At 31.8% G+C, this 27,036-nt stretch overlaps 2 protein-coding genes and 1 pseudogene across 2 annotated transcripts in view; 2 read left to right on the top strand and 1 right to left on the bottom strand.

Moving 5' to 3' along the window:
- LOC121119173 (uncharacterized) overlaps nt 1-26,758 on the top strand; it is a 35,369-nt gene extending 8,611 nt beyond the window's left edge. The window contains exons 2-11 of the mRNA XM_040713788.2: nt 9,943-10,187; nt 13,398-13,622; nt 13,684-13,904; nt 21,430-23,118; nt 23,176-23,339; nt 23,407-23,618; nt 23,684-23,766; nt 23,831-23,960; nt 24,029-24,232; nt 24,287-26,758. Coding sequence (XP_040569722.1) covers nt 9,943-10,187; nt 13,398-13,622; nt 13,684-13,904; nt 21,430-23,118; nt 23,176-23,339; nt 23,407-23,618; nt 23,684-23,766; nt 23,831-23,960; nt 24,029-24,232; nt 24,287-26,055 — 4,942 coding nt within the window. The 3' untranslated portion in view covers nt 26,056-26,758. The remainder of the gene's footprint in view (nt 1-9,942; nt 10,188-13,397; nt 13,623-13,683; nt 13,905-21,429; nt 23,119-23,175; nt 23,340-23,406; nt 23,619-23,683; nt 23,767-23,830; nt 23,961-24,028; nt 24,233-24,286) is intronic.
- Nucleotides 7,134-8,298, bottom strand: LOC121119174 (serine/threonine-protein phosphatase 5). The gene is given in 3 exon segments (XM_040713789.2): nt 7,134-7,352; nt 7,409-7,535; nt 7,537-8,298. Coding segments are annotated over 3 exon segments (1,017 nt in total). The 5' UTR covers nt 8,247-8,298; the 3' UTR covers nt 7,134-7,172.
- On the top strand, nt 11,623-13,211 carry LOC139905648 (cytochrome P450 2J4-like; annotated as a pseudogene).
- Nucleotides 26,759-27,036: the final 278 nt, after the last annotated feature.

Genomic DNA, 27,036 nt, shown 5'->3' with positions numbered 1-27,036 from the left:
TTTGGGGTGCAGACGAGGTTTGTATTGTAAAGCATTCAAAGAGTGCCTGAGCTTGTTTGGACAGATTACTTGGATATTGGATAGCCCTTTGAAGTCAATCTTGCTGCAAGTTTCCTTGTGAATTGCCTCTTTTTGGTCAAAGATTTTGAAATCGCCAGTTTGGGAACCTTGCTAATTTTTTTCTTCCTTCCTCGACCCTTCTGATTTGCAAGGGTTTGTCCATCCTTCATTTTCTTACACCAATTCTCAATGGTCCTGACAGGAAACTGTAACCTTTGAGCAACGTCTCTCTGGCTTGATCCATCCTCTATCATGCCAACAGCATTGGCCCTGGTCTCCAAAGAGTGCCCTCTCACCATTTCGGATATTGAATTTCGACTAACATCCTGTGGTATTTTCTGAACCCTTTTATACTGATGTATGATGTAATCATGGAAAATTATTGTATCAGAAAAATTCAATATTGCCTAATGATTGTATCAGCCAAATTTCATTTTATTCCGGCCAAAAAAAAATTTTTTTTTAGACAAAAGGATATTTTTAATATCACCGTCAATTTTTGGATATACTGTATATATTTATATGACGAGGGGTCAACAAAAAATTGTATTAATGTCCTTTTAGTTGCAAATGTGTTTGATTCAAACATTCTTGTGAAATGCAAAGCTGTAAATTTTTAAGCATACGTGAGCGACTATTTAAGTGAGAAAAAGTATTTTTACATTCTTATCATCTGTTACTTATACCCCTAGAATTTAGGTTATTATGCAACTGTTGTTGATAAATTAGTATATGCATCAAACTTTGACATGGATAAAAGCCATTATAATTTTGGTTCACACAAAATATATACTGTCCTCGTACAACAAATAAGTCAATTTTAAAATTCACAATTTATATTTATTTTTTAGTAAATTTTTATGTATAAAAACATATGAAGTTTTTGAAAGGGACTATCCAAACACAAGACTCCATTCATTCACAAAAATCTAGATAACTCCAGATATGATATGATCTGACATTAACATAAATATTAAACCCTTAATTTAAGATACTAGTGTAGTAAAAAAACACTTGTGAATAGGATTTTCTGAATGTTTCTTTAATTGGTCAGATGGACTATTTGCAAAGTTTATCAGATTTGTTTGTTGAAACTTCTGAAAAATTAACTGAGGATAAGATATATATTATAACCAGATATTTTGTTGTAAAAAATCGTCTGATCAAAGATGTTTGAAGAGCACAACAGAGGAAGTATATCGAAACATTTATTCACATGTAAACTACTAATTTAGAGATGAAGAGGCGTAGAGGAACATTCAGGGCAATATTTCCAGAGTGACAATGTCCATAACAATGAAAATTTGGATGGAAATTCTTTAAGTAGGAAGGTGCCCAGGATACACTTAAAAATGGCCCACAAGTTCTTGGAAAAATAATGTGCCTTTTTGGACCATAAAATAAAGTAGGAAAGAAATCATTTTTCTCATCAATTTATAAATCTAATTATACTTAATTATATAAAAATGATCCACTTCAATCTATTTATCTTCTACGGTTTTTTGAGCTTGATGTTCAAAATGTATTTATTTTCATTTGACCCGGTATGTACGTAATCTCTTTTGATAAGTTTTGAAATGATTTGATTTATATTATGACAAGGCGTAGTCTGTGTTTGTGATGAAATATTTATGAACGATACACATTATATGTATTTATTTTAAAATGTACAGCTCTTGTCCAAGAAATGCTTTTAATTTGTCTGTAAAGTTATGTAGTAGATTAAAGTATAAATATTACTTCAAAGAAACACATTTCCCTACTACATGCCTTGTTAACTAAAGTTGTAAGGTAAAAAAATAAATATATAGATTAATCATTTTTATACGCGAACAGCTAATTCAAAATCAAGTAGAAAAAACTTAGCTATGTGCCGTTTTGAGTTATTTGTACCCTCAGGGGTTTGAAACTCTCATAATCCTAAATATATTCCTATTAGTATATAATATTAAACTTTTTTTAAATATATTCTATACTAAATAAAAAGGATTTTAAATTAAAGGAAGAAAGACGTTTTATATACATATGTATTCAAACAATGAAATACCATGGATGTTGTCTGCGTTGCTAGAGAGATATACCCTATGTTGTTTCCATCTCGCATTAAGCAACGCTGGACAAAGCAAAAATATTTAAAGATAATAATTAATCATGAAAAGATTTTGCAATTAAAAATGACCGTGAAAATATTTGATGTGGCCTTATTATGTATTCATTTAGCGGCAGTAGAAACAACGATAACATATGTACATAGTTAATTATGTGGCATGTCAACGCAAATACAGCGGAATTACTTTTCTTGAAATAGAGTGTGGATTACATTTGTATTCTATGACGAATTATTGTCTTTTTCTTTCCATAAATGATTCTTATTAACACTTTGGAGCCGCTGGAAATAGTACTTAAAACAGCCAAAATTGATCGTTACGATGAAAGATTGAGAAATTGTAAGAATTTATTTGAAAGGTCATGTATAGGCTAACATAAGTATTTTTAATCAAATAAAGGCTCTCTTATATTTAAAATTCACGGGCATCATAATTTATCTCACAAATTAGACTACAAGGCTTTTAATTGCCAGTCTGACAGTCTCAAGCACTCCGAATTCAAATATCCACTATATATCCACGAAACTCGTGCTATTAAGATATGGTCATTTCTGTATTTAAATGTAAATAGTTAAATATTTAAAAAAAAAAAATGTGACGTCATCCATTGAGCAGACCGTGCCCATTTCGTCACATTTGCTCACACCTTGTACCATCCATGGTTTTCTTTCTTTATGTATATATTTAGTAAGTAGACTTTATGGCATTGCTACGTCATTACATTTGTCCTACTTGCAATGGCACAAAACTTGTGTAGGTAGATTGTATGTACATATTATATCTACATCATTCTGTGACTCCTCTGATAAGGAATATAATTTATAATGTTGTTTTAATATCAAGAAATAATGGATTATTTGGATATAAATACACAATTACATATTGTAGAATGGCTAAGATATACGCTCCTTTAAATAATAAATCTTATATGCAAAAAATAAAGACTTCTTTTCATATGATGGGCCTCTCAAAAAATTGTATCTAAATAGGCTTATGAAGGTATAATTAACACTCCTTCTATGGATCATTGTTTTATTGTGTCTTCTATTCCTTTATGATGTATGTTATTATAGAATATTCACTTGCAAAAAAATTAATATGTTTAGTAGGAAGGAGGGATAATGGAATACTTAGCCATATTTTTGCTAAAAAGAGACATATTGTCTTCTTGTTATTGATACTCTTATAATTATGGAGTGAGATGGAGCTGGATGATACATGCACAAGTTGGTACACTTAATTTTTCTAGCAAATGTATTCCATTTATGTTTGAGTACTTTCATGGAATAACCACCTATTAGAGATACATTATCTACAGCTCTTTGAAGGTGGTAAGTGCACTCCTTATCCAGAGAGGTCGTGAAAGGATTTAAAAATATTATATAAATTAAATTCTGGCATCAAAACTTAAAACATGATGAATGTGCATATTTTTCATTTAAGTCTCTTCTGGATCATTTTAAAAAGTACTTCCAGAAGATAGTGCTCCACAAAAACGTAACTGGATAGGCCTCTTTTACTGCCACAGCTAATTATCTGGCGTCTGACATACGATAGAAGATGCACTTATTGAACTTTCGTGTGACCAAGCACTAAAAACAGATTTTGATTCTAAAACACTTGACGAATTCGGGATTTCTGTGATGAATGAGTACTCCCTGCTGTCTAAAGTAGCTTTAGATTTACTTATACTATTTGGTCGAACCCCAGCACTAGCTTTAACATATTATATATGTAACTTAGAGTGAATTATTTTTTGGTCACATCCCTCAACAGAATATGAATTTCGGGAGAATTTTTTCACGTGGAGTTTTCATTACTTTAACTGTATACATATATATTATATTTATGACCTATAATTAGGAGTTAAATCCGACTCTACAATTAGAATGTCCTTAAATATATTATATACGTATACATATAACTAACTAGCATAATATGTATAAAACTTCATAGTTCAAATTAACATCCAGTAAATTAAAACTCAAGTTTAAGATAGCCCCAAATTACCTATGTGTGCGTGTGTCTTTTGGTCATTTTATTTCCTAAGAGTTCTATGTAGATAATAGGGGAGATCCAGTTTAAGGAAGACGGGTCATTAATTCACAAGGATCCATTTAATGGCGTCTTTTGTATTTACAATATATTCGATTATTTCTTTGTTGTATATCTTATTTTTTCAAAATATGTAGTTTTTTTTTATCAAGATAGTCAAATAGCTTATAATTTATTTGCATCTGAGTTGAACTTTATAGGGGTTATATGGCCTTTATTTTTTTATAAGGTTATGAATATAATTATAATCATAGATGAAAAAAATATGATCATGGATCATCTACTACAAAAGCTTTTGTTGTTGCTAAATAAGTGTGTTTACTTTTCCAAAGCTGATATGAATATTATTTTATTGCTGAAGAGAGAACATATAAGTAAAAAGTAATAAATAGTGTGTGAAAGACAAACATTAACACTGAGAATATATTGTGAAGTTATAAGTGTAAGTCCATGTTGGACTCAGAGTAGAATTAAGAATTGACATCGCGGTAATTACTGCCTATATAATTGACAGATACGGGGTGTGAGGTTTGTGTTTGTTTTTTTTCATATCAAAGATACTAATTTGACAATGAAACGTCAGCTACACTTCACAGAAACATTCTTTAACCTGTCAAGGTGACCACATTAATTTTGGTTTCTTTTTTTAACATACCAGTGGATATTTTTTTTTTCAGCTATGAGTGTAATACTATACATAAAGTACATAAAAATGTTATAGTTGAATCAAGGTTCTTTGTGAGAGTATCATCAAAAGAAGAGTTGATCGTGGTTATTAGATTATAATCATAAACGTATTTTTATATATTGAACCAATTAAATACTTTTTACCTTGAAGAAGGGTCATTAGGATTTGGTTTTTTCACTGAATGTGCTATAAATCCAACTTCATGACCATTTATATTATCGCCTTCAACCGAATCCTTTCATAAATAATAATAATCAAATAGTATAATTCATGGATTTTTTTTTAATGATCAAATTAGGATTCTATCGTCTTTTGTTCAATGTCAGGGATTTCTATGAAATAACCCCTGGGAGCATTTTTTTGTCCGCATGAATACGTCACGAATAGTAGATCTGCATTTAAAAACTAATTATAAGTAAATAATCCGATTTTAAGATCCTGCCAGGAGCCTTCATGGACTTTTTTACCAACTCAATATGTCCGGTTTTTTCTTAATTAAGGCGATTTTAATTCAAATTAAATAAAAGCCAAATTAAGAATATAAAATATATATATATATATATACGAAATAAATAGGAATCATAATTTATTAATATAATATCTATTCTTAAACCTTATTCATGTCAAAAATTAAAAATCGATAGCACCCACCATGTATACATCTAAACCATCTAAAACTGTCACTGATCCGGCCTCATCTCATTTTTTTATGGAAAATGAAATATGGTCACTTCTAGTTTATCGGTTCAAAATTTTGACGTTTCTTCCTAATCCTTAAGTACGCTAAGTTCCTAAATTACTTCATCATAGATATGATCCAATGAAGTTATTATCTTGACTCTATGGAGCGGTGTAGCTCTATGGACAACGACCTTTACATAAATTTTTATTTTAAACTCTATGTGTATAGATTTGATACTCATTCGTTCTTTGAGAGGGAAATATACTCAACGTATTTGGACTTCAAAGAAGATTCTTAGGTCAAATAGAGTAATTATAATACTATAATTTTTGATTATGAATTAATTAGTTACAATCCATCTTTCCAATTAGCGAAACATGAAAAAAATCATCCTTGGATATACTGGCGTTATGAACGTTCAGTATTTATAAGAGTGATACATACTTTAATTAAGCTTAAACTATGTAAGAATAGTGTCAAACTATTATCGTTTATTGAAAATACTTGAGGTTTTACCGAAAAAAATCGATAGAAATGAGCGTTATTTACTAAGTAGTAATTTCTTTACATATTGGACGATTTTGAAATTTTTCTTAGAAACATGTTTAATTATTTGTTTATCACTACAGCCTAGTACATCTTGCTCATGCCCTTTGGTAAACTGATTTGTGAAAATAATACTATGTAGAGAGCGTTTATAAATATGGGACCTACAACAGGGATAAGACCGATTTTAAACCCTATATTAAGGACCAATACATTTTACCCTTTATCAATTCAAGAAAACTTTCACAGTGACAAGCTTAAAATGTTTTGTCTTGTGAACAAACAAGTCAACGACGAGCCTTGACTTCAATTAGGTAATGTTATCCCTACAAGGTTTTTCCTTACATACTAAAATTGTACATAAATCGCAAGGAAGTCGTCGGATCTTTGTTAGTTCCATCATATTTTGTCGAGTTTAAAAAAAATAAAAAGTATGCATATTTTGTTATTAATTAATGCTATGCATTTAGAATCTTCTCCCCCTTCTTCAAAAAGTAAATAGAGCGCAGGATGATACAATAACCAGGGGTGCCAAATGATTTTCTCATGATAATAATAACAGTAAATGGATGGTTATACATAATATTTTTTTTATTTTGAATGATGCTATCGGAGTAATTGATTACTTGTATGTATTTTTTCAGAAAATAAACTATGAACATAAAAATAAATTCCATTACTTGCCAGCCATTATCAAGCTCCTTTGTCACTAAACTTTTTCGTGCGTAAAGAAGAATAAGAAAAAAAGTGTATAAACATATATAATACAAAATTTCTCCATTATTAGCGTACAAAAAGAGATCACAAGTTACGCAATCTTCCTTTCAATAGTAATTATTCTTCCTTTTATGTTATCATCTCCTTGTCTAGCTACATAGTGTAATATACAAAGGTAAACATGTACATACATCCTTTGGTTGTAGATTTATATGTAGGTACTTAACATCACATTTACACACTATTAAAAGAACTCATCACGTGATTTTTCTTTATAAAGAAAATAAGTTAAATATACATAATATGGAGCTATGTTTCAAATCAGGCCCAGTTTGAGGAACACACTCGAATAAATGTTTGGATCCACGGGAGGATGTGGAGAAGCCGTAAACTTCTTAAAGTCCGGATACTCGATATCATCTCCCGATATGAGAACAACTGCACCCTTGTTCCCTTCCTTATCACAGTAATTAGGTGCACTGAATACCGTAATAACCTTTTGAAAGAAGAAAAACAGTTAGGGGACCTCATTCAATCATCATTTATACGTACTTTATCATCATGAGTAGTGTCATAACCGTATTCCATACATTCGTGACTCCTTACAATGTAACGAAGGGAGTTCTCTAATAGAAATTTATCTGTTACATCCGGCCCAAAAGTAACGCCAAACCCCCCTGGAATTACTCTCCATCCCATTTTCTTCTTGAGGATCTGACCATAAAAGATCAGCTGCGAGACCTTTACCAATTGAGAGACATGGTCCTCTTTCTATAGATCGGATATCATCCAATCGAATGTTCTTTGATATGCCGCCGTGGACCACTAACACTTTTTCACTAACAAGATGAGCAAGAGGCATCCAATCAAACGCCTCTTTGAAACAGTCATAGGTCTTAGATTCATATTTACTTAGAACTTCATTTTCAAATCCATACAACTTATTCATTTCGTCCCATTCGTGATTTCCTCGACCCACATGAACGACACTGGGGTTTAATAGGGATAAACTGAAAATGAGAAGAGCCGCCTCGACACCCCATGCGCCACGATCCACTATATCTCCATTGAAGAGATATTTTCGTTTCTCGTTGGGAAGACCGAACTTCTCAAGCAGATGAATTAAGTCGAAAAACTGGCCATGAATATCTCCAACAATAATGAGGGTCTCATCCTCTTTCAGCCGTAGATCCACAAGTGAGCTTTGAGATGCAAAGAGCTCTTTTGACTCTTTGAGAATTTTGCGAGCTGTTGATGTGGAAAGTTTCTTTTCGTTTTTAAAATGGCGAATTAAGTCTTTGATAAACTTTTCGTTTACAGAACCATCACGAGTGAGTTGAGGAGTATCTTCGATAGTCATACTGACGGACTGATTCACTAATCTGAACATATTATTGACCTACTCCTTCTTTGCGTCGCAAAGATACATGTAGTGTGTAAGATAATGTAAACACCCATAAATGCTCAAACTGAGAGGGGGGGTGAAGCTTTCTCTTTCATGAATTCTTTTATTGAGGAAAAATTAGTCAAAATGGAGAGTCAAGGTAACTTGAAATATATACAATATATAATCTGTATATATTTCATCTTTGTTCATCATCATCAGATTCATTTAGTTTGCAGTTCTTGCCACACAAGAACTAATTATGTCTGGGGCTGGTTTTCAAGTAAAATTCGGTTTATACAAAATAAAACAAATAAGAATGTCCTGGAAAGGACGCACAAAAATTATAAAATAACTTTTTTTTAAATAAAATAACATTAAGATAAAGACATTTCCAGGGGCATCTGCACGATTATATTTTTGGGGGCTTAGTTTTTGGACTTTTTTAGAAAAAAAAGATCAAAAATTTCAAAAAATTAAATTACAAGTATAATTTTCTGAAAAAAAAAATTCAAAAATTTATTTACAAATTTTAAATTCTTTAGAAGAAAAGCTTAAAAATCCACAGCTATTCAAAGAAAATTATTTATTTTTTTGAAAAAATTTCAAATATTACATTTTTGGAGAAAAATTTGAAGAATATATTGCTATTTACAGAAAATTAAAATTTTTGAAAAAATTTGAAAAATTAGATAAAATTTTAAATATTAATATTTAAAAAAGTATTACATTTTCAAGTATTTAGCAAAAATTCCTTTATTTTTATATTAGAGGTAGGTCTAAATTCCCTCCAGCTCACCTCCTGGGGCTGCCCCTGATTTTTTATGTATGATCTTTATTTAGAAAAGGATATTTCGGTCAAAGATTTAAATTTCGGACCACGGTCTGGACTGAAATATCGGTCCAGATTGATCAAGAAAAAATCCCTTAAGACCCAACCTGTAGAAACCGGACCGTGTCTCAACACAAATATATGGACACACAGAACTGGGGATGACGGGTAATTGGCATACAAATTTAAAAAACGGAATATTGTTACGTTTATTTAAGAGATTATGCATTGGATCATTTGGGAGGAGATACTTTATACTTAGAGTTGATATGTATCCCAAGACTCACCCCCCCTCCTCAGCAAAAAACTAAATGGCATACAAATTTAGAGTCTCTCTTCAATTAATAAAATCAAATAAATAATTTCTTATTTTTCATTCTAAGAGTTTGTTAACTCATAATACAATATGTTTTATGCTAACAGCTCCAAATAGTAGTGTGACAACCATGTGGGTCTCAGGATCAATGCTTTTTTTGCTTTTGAAATTCCGCTCGTGGAGGAACTCTACATGGTTAAGGGGAAGGGGGCAATCTTTCTTGAAATATGTGCTGCGTCAACATAAAAACAATCTTGAACAAAAAATCAATTTATTTATATACTTTGTATATATATTTGTACATTCCGTCAGAACCAGTTTTTATGGTGATAAATGGGATTTGAAGGAAGGCATAAATGTATATGTTTAAATTAGTATATGTGTTAAAGCGAGTGGGTGCTAAAAGGTAGGGATATCATACAATATAAAGTGCAACAATGGCTTGCATGAGTAATGCACAAATGTATATATTATATATATGTACTATTATAACACTTTATAACCATGGACTCCTTTGATTAAAATTTAAAACATGTTTACTCTTTGTTTTTTAGGAACGAAGTTTCCCTAACTAAAGAAGATGAAAATGATCCGTGCAGTTCAGAATACCATCGTATCATCGCCAATGAACCTCAGCGAAGTTTTAATCACCATTTATCCATCGGAGAGCAGTTGCCGATTTGTGATCGATCCCTAAGCATAGGTTGGTATCGTTTTGAGTCTCCTGCCGGAAATATCCTTGCAACAGAGTGTCCTGGAGGGAACTATTGTGGAACACAAATGCCTGTATGGATGAAAGGTAATTGAAATAGGGCAAATATGAGAGTTGGATAAAGGGAGGAGGATTTAAGTTTGTATGTACTCGTAGGGTTGGTAATTCTTCTGTATGTTCATGTCAAGGGATCAAGGTCTCTACTTTTAGTATGCATGATATAATGTAGGCACATAAAGTTTGGATTCATTCTTAGCGTATTGCATGAACATTCTTCATATATTTGTAAATGCCAATCTGAATTATGGAATTGTACACATCATATAGATGAGTCCTTTAAATGCCCTATAAGCTTCAACTAACTAACATTTTGTATCATTCAATCTGATATTAAAATTGAGGTGAATCAGGGAAAATAATCAAAAAAATTATCGTAAAAAAAATAATCGCTATATTACTATTTTTTTTTGTCAGTTAATGACAAAAGATTACAAACCTTCAATATTGTCAGATCTCCAAGAACAATAAATATTGAATAATTGTATTTTCACAAAAAAAAAAAAAAAAAAAGACAAAGACACTTCAAATCCCTTGAGAAATGCTGCATGAACCGAATTTAGAATATAATTGCTCAATTGCAATCATTAGATAGTCATCATTCATACATTGTACTTATATGTAAACTAATATATATTTATGACTTGATATACCTAATGAGATTATTAAGCTAAGTTGTTAAGGCATTTAATTTATGTCCTGTAGTATATGTATGTTTAGTACGTTTTATTAGTAACAAGACATTTTGCTGTTGTTGATTGAAGTGTTAATATAGAAAATGGACGTGAAAAATGAATTTTAACGTTTCATTTATATCTTATTTAAAGGCTAAAATAACTTTGTATAAATTAGAAAGGAGAAGAAAAGAGACACGATAACAAAATTACTGTCGGTATTTCGTTAATTTTTGGACAAAAAACATAAAGTAAAAATGTCGTTAAAGGGCATTTACCATGCATTTGCGTCCAGAGAATATTTGTTTTGTTTAGAATAATTGGAGAGGGTTCACTCAAAAATTTGATAACTTGTAATTTGCTGTCAATAGAGAAAAGCAGATTAACTCTAAATGTTGAAATGGTTGGAAATTAAATGAGGATCACGAATCAAATAATATACTTACATTCTTAGTTAAATGAAATTTGGGTTCAATTATATTCATCAACAATATTATTTTCTATTATCTTTTATTCATAACAATTGTTAATCACTACTGTCTTAACGAACCTCAGAGCTATCCCTGGATATATAAAATTGGGGGATAAAAGTTGCATATTTTTTTCAACTTTGGACAAAATTTAACTACATCACAATAACAGTTCTATAAACTGAGTAGTATACAGAAAAGTGGATATGTGTCTACTAACTCCTAACATGCATACATATGTAATTGATTTATATCGTTATATACCTAAATAATTAATTATTAGGGGTGAATGCATTAAAGTTATTACTTAGAAAAACTAAAGGAAACTCTCTTTATTTACCTGTTAGATACTCTTAGTAGCAGTATTTTACCAGTTCTTACAAAAGATACATGGTATTTAAGTATTAGTTTGTTTTCGAAAAGTCGAGAAGATTACACACTTACATGGTAGCAATCAAGAATCCTCAAGGCAGCTCCAAAATGAGCGTTCTTATATTGACATTTATTTTTGTCATTGCCTTTCTAACTTTAAAAGAAGTAGTCTTGAATCATATTGATCCCAAAGACTCATTTTCAAAACTACCCCATGTTCCACTCTTCGGAAGTATTCCTTTCCTGCCAAATAAATTTCGCATAAAAGGTATAATCCACATCCCAAAGCTTCTACACCATTTCGCTCTTCGTCATGCAAAAAATTTTCAACTTCATTGGGGACCACTCAAAACTGTAGTTATATCTGATATAGAGCTCTTGCTCAAAGTATTTAAATTAGAAGCTGTCTCATATCGTCCAAATCTCGAACTGTTTCATGAATTTTGACATCGGGGTGATGGGTCACAAAGGGGAGTGATTCTTAGCTCTGGACAGGAATGGAAGGAGTAGAAGACTTATTGTCTTCGAGAATTGAATAACTTGAGATGTGTTCGATCCTCTATAGAGGGAGCTGTCATTGTGGAAATCAATAAACTTAATTCAGATCTCTCAAAGGATGAAGTCTGCCCTATTCAGCTCAACTTTCGAATGAATATATCAATTGTGAACGCATTTTGGACACTTGTGAGTGGAGAAAATTTGGCATTGGAAGATGAGCGGCTCATCAGTTTAGCTAAATCAGTTGATAAAGAAAACTTAAGAGACTTTACTGATGTGAATTTAAAGGAAATGAAGAAGTCTGGAGTGTCCAATTTCTTTTATATTAAATCCTTGGATACTGTGTTGATTGATTTATTTTTGGGAGGAATTGAAACAACTGCAATATCACTTATTTGGGCATTACTCTACCTCCTAAATTATCCAAAGGTACAAGATAAAATCCACAAGGAGCTGGATCAAATACTTGGATCCTGACGGAATTTAACGCTCGCTGATCGTAAGAAACTACCCTATATGAATGCAGTAATACAAGAAACAATGAGGAAATCAGGTACCGATCCCATTGGAGTACCACACTATGTGAACAGCGATTTAACTGTGGATGGATACACATTGCAAAAAGGGACTCAAATTTGCGGGGAAAATCATACATATCCATCATGACCATTCATTCTGGGAGGATCCAGAAAAATTTGATCCTGAGAGGCTCATAAATGATGCTGGGGAATTTGAGCCCAAATCTCACAAATGCATCCCTTTCTGTGTGGGTTTAACGTTACTTCCAGGGAAAATCTTTAGCAGACAAGGAGTTATATTTGTTTTTTTCTAATATAAACTACAAGTTCAAAATATCCAATGCAAAGGGCCAAGAGATACCCAACACAGATTTTAATACAGACAATGAAAATGGATCATTAACTGATATGCTTCTTTTTTATAAAGGTGTTCTTACAAACCGATTTTCATAGCTATAAACATGAACGTTCCTTCAACAATTAACTTTAGTGTATGATTCAGAAATCTTTCATTATTTTTGTCTTATTTAATTTGTTCCGTTTATACAACGAGATGTACAATATATCGATCAATATAATATACTTATGTATTGATGGATTGAAAATTAGGGATAGATACATACGTACATTATAAATATAAATTATATACATTTACGGATTAAAGCATTAAAAATCTATTTAACCCATTTATACTATTATTTCTTCAAGGTCATATTCCAAAGGTGTCTGAGGGTATCGTGGATGCGACAGGATGCGTGAATCAAGGAAGAGAATGCTGTACTCAAGAACTACCCATGAGAGTCAAAAACTGTTCTTCACACATCGTCTACCATTTGCAACCCACTCCAGGATGTCATATGGGATACTGTGTGGGTGAAGGAGTTCCTTGTAAAGAGGGATTAACTTCTACTAATGGATACACGCCATGCAATTGTAGGATTTCTTATTTAAGATGTTTTTTATGAATAAAATGACAGGTTTTTTATCTTTTCAGTCTCTGTTCAGTTAGATAAAGTTCACATTACTCAAGGAGCCCTGATATCTGACGTTGTTCTCTTCTGTAATCCCGTTTTCAAGAATGTGAATAGCCCATCAACTGTTGTGGCGGAAATTAAATGGTGGGTAAATGAACGACTCACAGTTGAGGAATCCTTTAACCTTAAAGATAAAAAAGTGTCTACTCTCTTGCCAAAGTTTTGGAAATTAGGACAAAAGGTAAATGCACTCTCCTGTTCTATCTTTCTCTATTTTGATCATTTAAACATATCTCGTCCGCTTTCATAGTAGTCTATGTGTATTGTATACGGTGTTTATTATTGTAAATAACTCAGGCTTAATTTGAGTTAGTGACAATGAAAATAAAGTATTTGATTATTCTGTCAAAGTAGATATTAGACTGTTCTGTTGTCGGCTCAATAATTAGTTTATTTGCACAAATACTTATTTTGCTGGGGACAACCAAAAACTCATTGTGGCCTGTGATGCAATTTTTACTATAATAAAAGGCCATTTTAATTTGAGAAAATTAATTTTTTTATATAAGCTGGCCATTTTCAAACCTCTTGTACCGTCCTTGTAAAGGAATATCATGTGTCAAAAATGGTACTTTTTAAATTTTTATTAGTATTTTGTTTATCAGTAAAGAATATACTGTGAACCCGGAAGTAAATAATCACAGCGGTCTAAGATGTCCTCAATGAGTTACGGCTTCCCTACTTTATATCGAAGATAATCCTTTTTTTTTTTTCAAGAACTCTAAATTCAGTAAGAGATAAATTTTGTTATATTACTTCTCTTTATCTTAAATAAAGCAGAGAAACCGCACATCCTTGTGCACATCTTAGGACCATTTATTCAAACGCTACACCAAAAGCCCTGAAACTTTTGATTTTCCATAGGAAAAAATGTATTTGAACTGGGTTAATAATATTAACTCAAAATCAGTCTAACGTGCACACATTGTATTATTGTATAGATGTCAGTTATCACTGTGATGAAAACAAGAACTATGATATCTCTGTTCATATATTGCTATATTTTTGCATTTCACATATTTCTACTCAACTAAATAGACAATATGTATTGTATATAGATTAGGCATAATTTTAAATATCAATGTTGACGTGGTTAATTTACAGCTATGTACATATATTTAAGTGCAGATATATGTTACATATGACATGAAATGCCAATGCACAGAATAGGAACAGGCAACTGTAGTTAAATATTAATTACATACGTACATCATATTAAATTCGCACCAAATTACACAAATACTCAAATGTCATGCTTTAACGAGCTTCAATTACCTACAATCTGTAGATATTTGTACATCAACTTATTTGGGTTTTTTTTTTAAGTTACTGAATAGATTTGGAAGTCGAATATTTTATCCCAATATAAATATGTAACGTTTTAATTTTCTGGTTATATTATTTTGTAGGCATAGAGCAATTCTAGGAAAGTTGTCTTTCCTTTGGTTTAAGATGTTTCTCATTTAGATATTTACTCAAAGGAAATATCCTTCGATTCACCATTGAGTGCAATTTTGTATTTAACCAAATATTGTTCTTGCATTTTAAATATTAAAATGGAATTAACTAAAATAATTTTTTGAGTCATATCATAGAATGCTATTTTATTACTTTAAGGGCTGTTTAATAAAACCATTGGTATATTATAACTTTAAGTAAATCAATCAATTAAATGCAGTTAAGTCAAACTAATATCAGCAAAATGTGTATTTTTGAAGTAAAGGGGAAAAATGCATAATATATTAGACTAATTAAAAAAACATGATGCTACAAGTATTTAAATTGCACTCAAAAGTAGGCTTGAAGAATATTTATAATTCACCGTAAAAGCAAATACAATGTTGAATCCTTAAGGATCTACCTAATTAATCAATTTTTATAGAAGTATTATAAGGGTAATTTTCCTCAAAGACGATTTTCTCCAGAGCAATTTTCAGTATAGAGCTTATTAATACACTTGTTTACTTTCTATTAAGTCACGTCACATTGATATTTATTAAAACATATTTGTATACCTTAGATTAATATAAAAATCAGTTTTTTCTTACGCAAACTAGTTATTAAAAGAACTTTTTTAAGACACCGAGAAGTAGTTGTTTATTTCTTACTTAATTGAGAAAAGGGGATCTTATATAATACATACCTATGAAGATGGAAAGATAGGCTCTTGGAAACATTTCATGTCATCAATAAAAATCTATTTAATAACACCATATTACCATTTTCATTGCTTCTCTCAACCTTTCCTTCAAAAATCAAATTAATGTGTATTCCACCATTGTACATTGGAAACTCTCCTTATTAAATAAAAAGTAAATATCCATAGTATCATAATAATTAATCATATTAAAATGACGTCACAAATGTAAGTAGTAGGTATAATGTAGTTGTTCTCGGCCTACGTGCATACTTGGCATGATGTGATCAAAGGGGTATTTTGAGTAGTGTGTTTATATATCTATTATACTATTTAACTACTTATGTTCATGTACATAAATCATTTCATATTTATGAGACGAGTTTATTTGAAGGTTGCCTTGATTGAAGGAGTTTATGGAGAAATAGAAATGATGGCTCTAAGAAACATATCAATTATTTAATGATATTCTTTGAAGAATCTTCTATTTCTTTAAATACCTACATATGTACTTTAAATATGATATTACTCTTTTATGCGATTACATACCATCTATTTTGTCAATTATGTGGAGCAAGGGGGTGTATCGGTAAAGTGCGGGGATTTTCAGCCCGTGTGTTATGAGGAAAGCAGTATGAATTATGACGTTAAATTGTTTTTGTATTGTTTTTGCTTTTTTAAGTGAGCAAGAGGCAGGGATAAAAATATAATAAGACGAGACTCGCCCATAAAATATATGAAAAAGAAGGCTGCATGGTTATAAGGCAAAAAAATAAATCATATTAACTAAAAAAAGTTAGGATTGTAATTTCATTCCAAATAAATTATTTCCCTGCAAAATTCATCCTGGACATTTCGTTCCTATCTTGAAAAGAGATATTTTTTAACGTCATACGGTTAATGTTTCTAAACTAGTTGGTGGTTTTGTGTAGTGTATCCATAGATTTCATTTCCATTCACTATTAAATATTTATGATGACGTCATTTCTAATCCAGAAACACCATAACTCATATCTGTCTCTCATCCTTACCTGACATCTCCAGACCTGACTGCCAACTAAGCCCTCCTTGTACATCATTACACAAAAACTACTGACTAGCTCATTAGCATAAATTCTATGACGTAACTAAATATCCCACTTCAAAATGGGAATGAAATGTCCAGGGATGAATTTAGCAAGGAATAAATTTATTTTGAAGGGAATGTCTAGGATTGAAACTACAGGAAATTAATTGACTAATCGCTGCTCATAGTTTTCCCTATAGTTAGGGGTGTTGTTCCTTGGATTTAGGACTGGCTACTAAAGTTGCCCCTTACCTAGTTCCTATTTCTGGCAGGTAAGTTAGAGACATACTTCTTCTGATTTCAAATAAGTGTCATGCATCACTCAAATACACTATATGTTTCTACTTTTTGTTCGTTATTTGAAAGTTGAGTCAGGATCCGTATTGTATATTTATGTATTATATACAAAGTCTACATTTTCACGTGTTATAATTACTACTTAGGAGTACATATTATGTGTGCCAACAAACATATATATATCCTAGTTACTAGGAGATCATCGACTGAATAGATATGCACTTTTGATTATGTTTAAATTTAGCATATATCTATGAATAGTACCGTTTTCACTTCCTATATGGAGGAAGAAAGAAGATCACCATCATATCATCATTGACATTCATTTGACTATATTCAAAAGAAACAACCAATCAAGTTATTATTCAGATGTTGACTTATAATCAGTTACATTTGTAAATATATCCCTGGATTCTTCACTTGTTAACATACACCTTTGATATCATGGCTCAATTAGTTTCATACACCTTTTACAAATCATACAACTAATGAGCATAGGACAAACAACTCATCCGAATTGGAAATAAATAAATATTTGTAAATATTTCAAAAAATATTTAACATTGTACCTTCAGATAGAAGTACGTAAAACTTGATATTCAAGTTTTTAATTGATGAAATGCTGTACTACGCATAGCTTTAATGATAATAATACTCTGAAATGTTTTTCGTGTGTATATTTAAAAAATATATAGAGAGACTTCAAATACATATTTGTTGTAATTACTCAGAATATACTCCAAAGATCATTTTAATGCATTATTTCTAATATTGAGACTCGATCCGTGATCCATTTTTTTTTTTTTTTTTTTTTTTTTTTTCAGTAAGGTCTTATATGATTTTTTCTAGGTCGGTTTGGACTCATGTTTTGCTGCTCAGACCCACAACTAATTGTTTTTAAATTCTGGACCGATTTTTCGGTTTCACTATCTGGAATAATTCCCTCTTATAACTCTCTGTCAAACAAGTTGTATATATAACTACGTATATAATAAACACTTTAACCTTCATATGACGTCATTGTACGATGTTTACAATTAGAAAACACTTTTGACGTCATCAAAAATTGATTTACGTATAAAATCAGAATAGACTGAATTTTACTGATTTTTTGTGGGACCGATCTAGAGCAAAATTATTTAAAGAACCCCTCCTACAAAAATGTATTTGTCACAAACAGGTCTAGAATTTTCAGAGTATAACCCCCCCCAAAAAAAAAAAAAAAGAGATACATAGAGTGAATTCATAACCAACAAATGGTTGGTTCTTTCTGGAACTACACAAAGAACAGTTTTTAGTGTTTGATTGGTCCAGAGACTGATTTCCTAAGAATAAACATTGTATTTTGTTGTTAGGTGTTGATGGATCTACTTACTTTTCTAATTATCAGTGTCTTGAGCATTGATTAGTTGAATTAGAATTAGTTATTGTTAACGGGAACCATCCCTAACAATCATTCAATCACGACGTGCTATTCGTTTATATATAAAGTTAAATAAATGTCTTGAAACAAATATTTGTTCATCATTTGCTGTCAAATAAATATATCTATTTAGAGGAAAATAAAATAGCATTCCATTACTAAACTGAATTACGTAGTTTCAACCAGTATCAAAATCTTATTTTATTTGAATGACTTAATATTTATTTATAAATGTTCTAGTCAAGATGTTTGTCTACATTTCCCTATGTAGGTACTCAATATGTTTTGTACAAGAACAAAAAACCAAAAATGTAAAACTTGCTTCTTAATTTGTATAATTCAGTAGTTAGATTAAAATGAGTCAGGCGTGTAATGCATTAATTTATTGCAAATAAGTGGCCTGGCAACACAAAGCAAGCTAGAATTATTTTTCTCAAAATTGAGTGAGGATCACATTTATATCCTTCCATGAACTGATTTCAATATCTATCAACAAATTATTCGCCTTAACCTTTTGAAGGCATTGCAAATATCTGTATGAACTTCATATATATATATATTCATGAAGTTTATTTATAAATTAGGATTTTTTGTTTGTTATTTTTTTATGTGATTTTTTTAAATATTAACTATTATAATGGACTATTTATTTTAGATCTATACACTGATTATACATGTTAATTTGTACGTGTCCATACGTCTTATTTAATTAAAACATTAGTCATTAGAATCGATTACAAATGATGACTGAAGCTAGGAATGTATTTTTATCTTTTAAAATTAACCTCCTTATTATCTCACAAATGATGGAATCAATATTTTAATGAGAATACTTGTAAATGCAAAACGGGGATGAGTCTGGTCACAATGATTTTATTTGAAATGACTTGAATAGTCCTTTTAAAATAAAAGTTAAACTATAGCTTTTTCTTACAAATTTGAATTTAGCCTATTTTTATAAACATTACCTCTAAAATTGTCAAGAGGATAGAAAAAATACATTGGAAATTCTTTATTTTCTTAATCTTTGTTCAAGATTGTTTTCATGTTGACGCAACACGTATGTTAAAAACAACAAATTATAGGTTTTTTAAAAAGAAGTATTATTTTTGTTTTTGTTTTTTATAATTAATGAGTTTTATAATTACGTTAAGACCTTATGAGAAAAAGTCTTAATCATTCCTTCAATACCTAAATTTGAGTTGTAGTGTCGTATTTAGAAATACATTTTTGCAAGATAAATAACATTATTGATATTTTAATACAAGATACGTAGTACCATATGGAACATTATTTTAATGCATTGAGAGTGTCACAATGATTGTTTGATGACTTGTTTTAATGAGGATAGACCTGTTCACACTCTAATATAACATTATTGATATTTTAACCAATGGTGTAACAACAAAGGGGGACTAGGGACCCATCAAATATGATTTAAATTGTTGTGCTTAATAAATGTTTGTTTTAAATTTTCCTCCAAGATCTGTGATTACTTATTTATTACTTTATAAATATCAAAAAATTGACTTGTCTGTAAAAAAAAAGTCATAAAAAACTAAAGAGCATTTTAATACCTAAATTGCTTCATAATTGAAGACAACGCCAGTTTGGGGCTCATAGTTGATATTTTCACTACATAAAATGAACCATTTTCTAATAAACCTTAATAAAACTCGATCAAATGGTTTTATGCATAAAACAGACTTAACAACACCTGCATTGAATATTACTGATGACAATGAATAACAATGATATTTGAATGATATAAATAAGTACGGAAAATCCCTGAAAATACATACTAGGGTATTATATGTATGTAATAAAACTAGTCTTTTTTGATAGACTATTTATTAAAAGGGAATTTTATTCAGTAAAACTAGGTTTTTTAGTCCCCAAAATGGTGGAGCTTAATAATGATGACGTCACATAAAAACGATCTATGCTTTCATTTTGTGCTTATATATGTATATATAATAAAAGTCATTTCAAGCTATAAATCCACAATTAAAAATCCGAGGAACCGCTTGGCACTTTCAAGAATTTAGAGTGTATTTTCTTGGGTATAACTGATAAAAGAACTGAGTCTAACAGTCATGAGTTACGTGTTGATATCTCAGAGAACGTCATTGAGTAAAGAGTGTTCCATGGGACGACTTTTGCGTTCAATTCAGTCTAATAAGTCTAGATCGGCTGTCAAAATTTGAGACATAACTATAATGAAGTGATTTTAAATCCTGCCTTCAATTTCTTTTCAATGCCTTGAAACTAGGTGGATATTATGTACAAAGAAAATTATGAAATGTTGAATATTATTAATAAAATGAATTTACTATCGAAATAATAATATTATTACTATACTTATAAGGCATTGTACTAGACTTAGACATGCCTCCCCTTTATGCTCATTTATTGTACGTGTACACTTGTATTTCAAACTTAAGGCTTATTTATCAATTGTAAAAATAATGACAAAGTATCTTAAGCATGGTGGATCAAGGAAAGAAATAAGGTTTGAGGTCATTATACCCTTCAATTACATATGTGTCCCAATAAACTTATTGTATCTACATAGGTGCATATACATAGTTTTTATTAAATGATTAAAAAAATGCATTTCTGCTTTAACTTGAATCTTATTGACAATTTGATCGAGAGTCTATGTTACTATGTTATGCAAAGATTAATTGAATTTGCATTATCATTTTTTTAGTTAGTTATTATCGTTGTAATAAAGCAAATTATCTATTCCTTCCTAATATTGAATTTTATATTATCCTTAGATCCGCTGCTCAGCCGAGGCCAAACATGAGGAAGCAGACTACAAAACAGATAAAAAAATGAGCAACACCTTTGTGCCTGGAGTTCAGATATTTAATTCATCTCTCACCATGGAGGAAGGGGGACACCCCGCTGCCATCAAATTCTTTCCCACTATCCCCATCATGTGTGATAGACATACTTTTCAAAGTTGTTGTGTAGAGTTTCAAGTGGATGTAGGCCTCTCACTTAGAAAATGTCCCAATGGAGAGGATAAAATATCCTTTCCGGATTGCTCTGAGGGAAAATATAAGATATGTCAACATGACTGGAATAAAACCCATGAAATTCCAATTGCTTTCAATGATAATGGACTAATAAAAGTTGAGCCCATGGAATTTGTAACCCTCAAAATATCCACTCAATCCCAAAGTAATGTAAAATGGCAAAATTATCATCTTTCCCCTGTTAAAATTAAGCTCATGAACAGTGATGTCTCTGAAACGTGCTCCTTGAGTGGAATAGATTTGAATACCTTTGATGGTGTTCAGTATAAAACAAAGGAGAGTGGTGCATTCATACTCTACAAGCATCGGAATCATCCTTATGAAATCGTTGGAGTGTTTCAGCCCTGTTCTCTGAGAGAGAATTGTCTTTGTTCCTTAGTTGTAAAAGCTTACGATAGTATTCTTACGTTTGATCTCTGCTCAAAAAGGCATCTCATTGTTGGAGGCAAGTCCAATAATCCAAGCAAAATCCCTAAAGGATTTGATCTCCTCAGTGTCAATGACGGTAGGGAGTATAAGTTATATTTCCCAACTGGAACTTGGATGTCTTTAGATTCTTATTTGCTTGACGTTAAAATTTATGCATCAAAAGCTGATCTCAACTTGGTTTATGGTCTTTGTGGCAATTTTGATAGAAATCCAACCAATGAATTTGGAAGTCATCGATCATGCCCTGATAAATGTAAAGATTTCTTCTATAAATGGCGAGCCACCTCGGTATTAACAGTATTAGAGTACAAACATCCCAAAGTCGAGTCCTGTAGTCTTACCGGACCTTGTATGGATACAAGTTCAAGTAGATCTGTACTCAAGAGTATATTCAAATCCGGAACCCCAATGGTAACTTTTGAGCTTTCAAAAGAAAAAACTGAGTATATCCTCGCCACACCTCCGAATAACATAATTACAGATGTTTCCACAGATGGAGTAATTACTCCTTCGTCTGCATCAACACTTTGTAATGACTACATTGGAGGTCCGCATTTGGATCATTTGTTTTCAAACTGTTTGAATCAAAACATCAGAGATGAAGGAGTTAAAAGATGTAGCAAGGATGTACTTCACTCTGGAGAAATTTGGATCCCACAAATCTATGTAGAGAGGTTCAAAAGTGAATGTAGAAATACAATATTTAGAAACATTTCTCTTTGGGAAAGAGGGCATCCACCAGCTCATATCACTAATAAGCTATGTATTAATGATTGTAACGGAAATGGAGAATGTTACTTGGGTAATTGTATCTGCAAAGATGAATACACTGGGCGAGACTGCTCTATCAATGTGGAAAAGGGAAAACCACAGCTATACTTTTTGGAAAACGAGGGACTCTGTGATGTACGAACGAAGCCTTGTCGTAATGTGGGCATCATTTCATCTGGACTTGATAGGGAACGAAACTTAATTTGCAGTTTTGAAATCTATAAGGTAAAATTGAACATCTCAAAACCCAAAACACCATGACTATAACTACCCTTTTTATAGATTCGAGGAGTCGCTTCCAAACAATTGGTGAATGATGGATTCTTCAATAAACCCGCGGAATTTGTTTCATATCAAAAGTTTAATTGTCCAATCCCAAAGTTGGATATTCATAATCCTCAAAGTCTGGCTAATTTTGATTTAAAGGATAACACGGATCACACACGGTAAGGAATAAAAAAGATCAATTGATGTACATAGCACAACAATTTTTAAAAATGCGTTTTTTTTCAGTCTTTACATAAAGATATCAGCAAGTTATGCTGGAAGCGGGCATAAAAGTGCTCCCCTGGACCTTTTATTATATGATTCTTCATGTTGGAACTGTACAACAACAGAATGTACTGCAAAGAAGAGTGATAAATGCTTCTTTGCTTCTGGTTCTTCATCTATTCAAGTTTTTAGACTTGGGAAGTCCATTGCAACTCTGAAAAGTACTGGTCATGGTAATTATATTACACTTACAATATAGGAACATAAAATATTAACTACTATTATTTTTTATTAAAAGATGAAATAGTTATTTGCACATTACCCAAGAACAGTGGTGGTTGCAGTAACAAAATATTTAGATACTACTATAATGCCATAGAGGTAAAAATACTACAAATATCTTTGGTTCCTCTTAATTTACTTATTTTTTTATAAAATCATTTAGCAAAGATGCAAGCTATTTGTCTATGGTGGATGCAAGGGGAACGGTAATAACTTCTTAACGGAAAGACAGTGTCTTCTACGATGTGGAGAGGAGGGCTCTCTTTCTCAAACGGAAATAACCACTGAAGTCGGTGAGTATCCCATATATTAAAGACTAATTCGAGATTTTGTGGTTATTCTATATTTTATATATTTGTAGATACTTGTTCCCAGAAAAGAGATGAGGGTATTTGTCCCGGAAATGTTCCTCGATTCTACTTTGATAAAAAAGCTGGAAGATGCCTTCTTTTCTCCTATGGAGGATGTGGGGGGAATTCCAATAATTTTGAAAATCAGGATGAATGTATTGCACGATGTGGTGGCCCTAAAGGAACCATAATAGTACCATCATCACTTACTAACGGTAATATTTTCCTTTATGGGCAATATCATTATTACTTACATTACTTCCTTTCAGGCTCTTTGAAACCAAGGAAATTAATTTGTTCACTCCAATTGTCAAGAGGAAATTGCCAAGCCACTCTTCGACGCTTCTACTTCGACGAGAAACAAGGATGTAAATTATTTATCTTTGGTGGTTGTCAAGGTAATGATAATAACTTTGAGACAATGGAGGATTGTATCCGAAACTGTGGAGGGCCGAACGAACATGGTGTTTCGGAATTCATTAATCAATTACGGGAGCAATCCTTAAGTTCTTCTTCAACAAATTTGGCACTTCCAGATTTGAAAGAAAATTCAGCAAATGTCTGCTCTTTGCCAAAGGATTTTGGACATTGTATGACGGTTACGAGTCGATATTACTATGACCCAAAGACCGATACCTGTAAAAAGTTTCGTTACTCTGGCTGTGGAGGAAATACTAATAATTTCCGCTCTGGAGAGCGTTGCATAGAGACCTGTGGTGGACTACTTGAAAAGGATAATCGAATCTCTGCTCTGACACTTAGTCCCTTCACAATCATTAAGGCTACTACGTCTTCAACTTCAAATACCCTTCACAAGTCCTTTCATCCCTCAAGGACTCCTGAATCAAGAGTGCTTCATATATCCACGACTAAGATAATAACGACTACAGTGCATACATCCACTACAACTACTAGTACAACACCTAACACTACCACTACAACAGCAACAACCACGGTGGTCACGACAATCACAACTACTACAACCACCACAACAACTTCTACTACTACTAAAAGAACAACCCCCGTCGCATCAACATCATCTGCACCCTTAACATCCAGCAATGTACTCACTGAGAAAAATGTTCCTATGGACTCTGAAGGAGTAACTGAAAAAAGATCAACGGGTACGAGCAGTAGTAACAATAGAAGAGTACGAGTCCGAGTGAGACATCGCAAGCGTATTCCAGACAGCAGGAACAACACAAGGGATACAGTTGTGATGACCTCAACACCTACCAGTACTAGCCCACTGCCCGATCCCTCAATACATCCACGATCACGTAAAACAAGTCGTTTTCATTCTGTGGAAACGCCAGCTCCCTTATCTTCTCGTCCAGTGTCTGTAGTTCTAAGAACCAGAGCCAACAAGGATGGAGGAGTCCCTTCACCCCGAAGGTCACTCCGACGCATGGACTCCTCAACTAATGTGCCAGCCAATAATGTGACACGTGCTGAGCCAAGTGGAGTGAAGCGATTTCCTTCCTCTTTCCTACATCATCGTAGTGGTAAAATCCAAGCCCAGATCCTCAGCACTCGCTCCACAACTTCAACTACTACCACCACAACCACTGCCAAAGCTTTAATGAGTGTTGCTCGTTCCCGAACCAGATCTGGATTCTTATCTTTCCTTCACAAAATGCGCCATAGCGCCTCGGAAAAGAATGAGAGAATTTCAGGAGAGTCATCTATACCAAGATCCTCGAGGCGCATTAGTATTGAGGACGAAGCCAAAACAGAAGAGATTTCTTCATCTCCTTCATCATCTTCATTAGATGCAAGTGGATTAGTAGTTGTGCGAAGCTTTTGTCGCTTCCCACCCTTTAAGACTGATCTCCCTAGATGTCGGGGTGAAAATCCTTTGTTTTATTACAATGTTACTACAGCCTCCTGTGTACCTTTCTACGATGGATACTGTGGTCATAGTAGGAATAGATTCTTGTCTCAAGAGTCATGTCTAAGTTCATGTATTGTGCAAGCACAAGGTTTCGCCACCAATCCTTCCAATAGACACTTTTTGAGGTTTAATCAACATAATTAGCAAAAGGAACCCCACTCAAAGGTTCTTCGTCGAATCCTCTCAATTTACATCCATACAAATTATTATAAACAAAAAAAAACTCTACTTGATGCCGCTATCCCTATATAATTTATTATTATTATTATTTGATAGTTCATACTCTTAAGAACCCTTTCTTAAACTGTTAAAATGACGTTGCCCCCATTTCGTTGTATACTCTCCTTGTGATCCTTCAAATCATTAGTTTTATTGAGACAAATTTATTATTATTCAAATTAAAAAATTGTCAGAAGAGAAATCATTATTCCTTAGTATCGAATAAACATATTAATATTACTATTATTCATTTATCCCAACGACCCACCCAATTACACAAATCCAACCTTTCTCTCTGTCTCTTCTCTTTATTTAACATTTTTCTTCAAAACTTCAGTATTTTTTTGGATAGTTTTTACATTTTTTTTAAATATGTGTAGTAATTGCAGTTGCAATTAATATTAGCCTTGGTCTCAATAATAATAATTGTATTAATGTACATGTCTCTTCATGTGTGTTTTTTTTTTTTAGAAAAAAACAAATATTTCTCCAATTTTTGTATACATAAACTATTATTATCATTCTTATTTAAATATATTTTGTTGAGTTAAAAAAATGAAAAAAATAAGAGATGAGTTTTTTCGTTACTCTTTTCACCTCCTTCCCATTTCTTATAAAAAAAAATAAACATATAAACATTCATAAATAAATCTATTATTTTAAATACCTATATATTATATGAATAAAATTACATATTATTATACAAGCTTGTACAAGAAAAAAATTGATTCATGAACGACAAAATAGTGAGAGAAAAAAAATTACTTTTCTTGTTAATATGTATTTTTTCCAGTATTTTTTTTTTTTTTACTTTATATAGTTAGATATAAAGACTGGGAAAAACAGTATAAGAACAAGATTTTCTTATGATTAATTTTGGGGTCAAAGAAAAGCATAATTTTAAGG

Source organism: Lepeophtheirus salmonis, chromosome 6 (assembly GCF_016086655.4).
Source record: "Lepeophtheirus salmonis chromosome 6, UVic_Lsal_1.4, whole genome shotgun sequence".
In the NCBI taxonomy this organism is placed as follows: Eukaryota; Metazoa; Arthropoda; class Copepoda; order Siphonostomatoida; family Caligidae; genus Lepeophtheirus; species Lepeophtheirus salmonis.
Note: the sequence above shows the minus strand (reverse complement) of the source record. Positions and strands in the feature narration are given on the sequence as shown.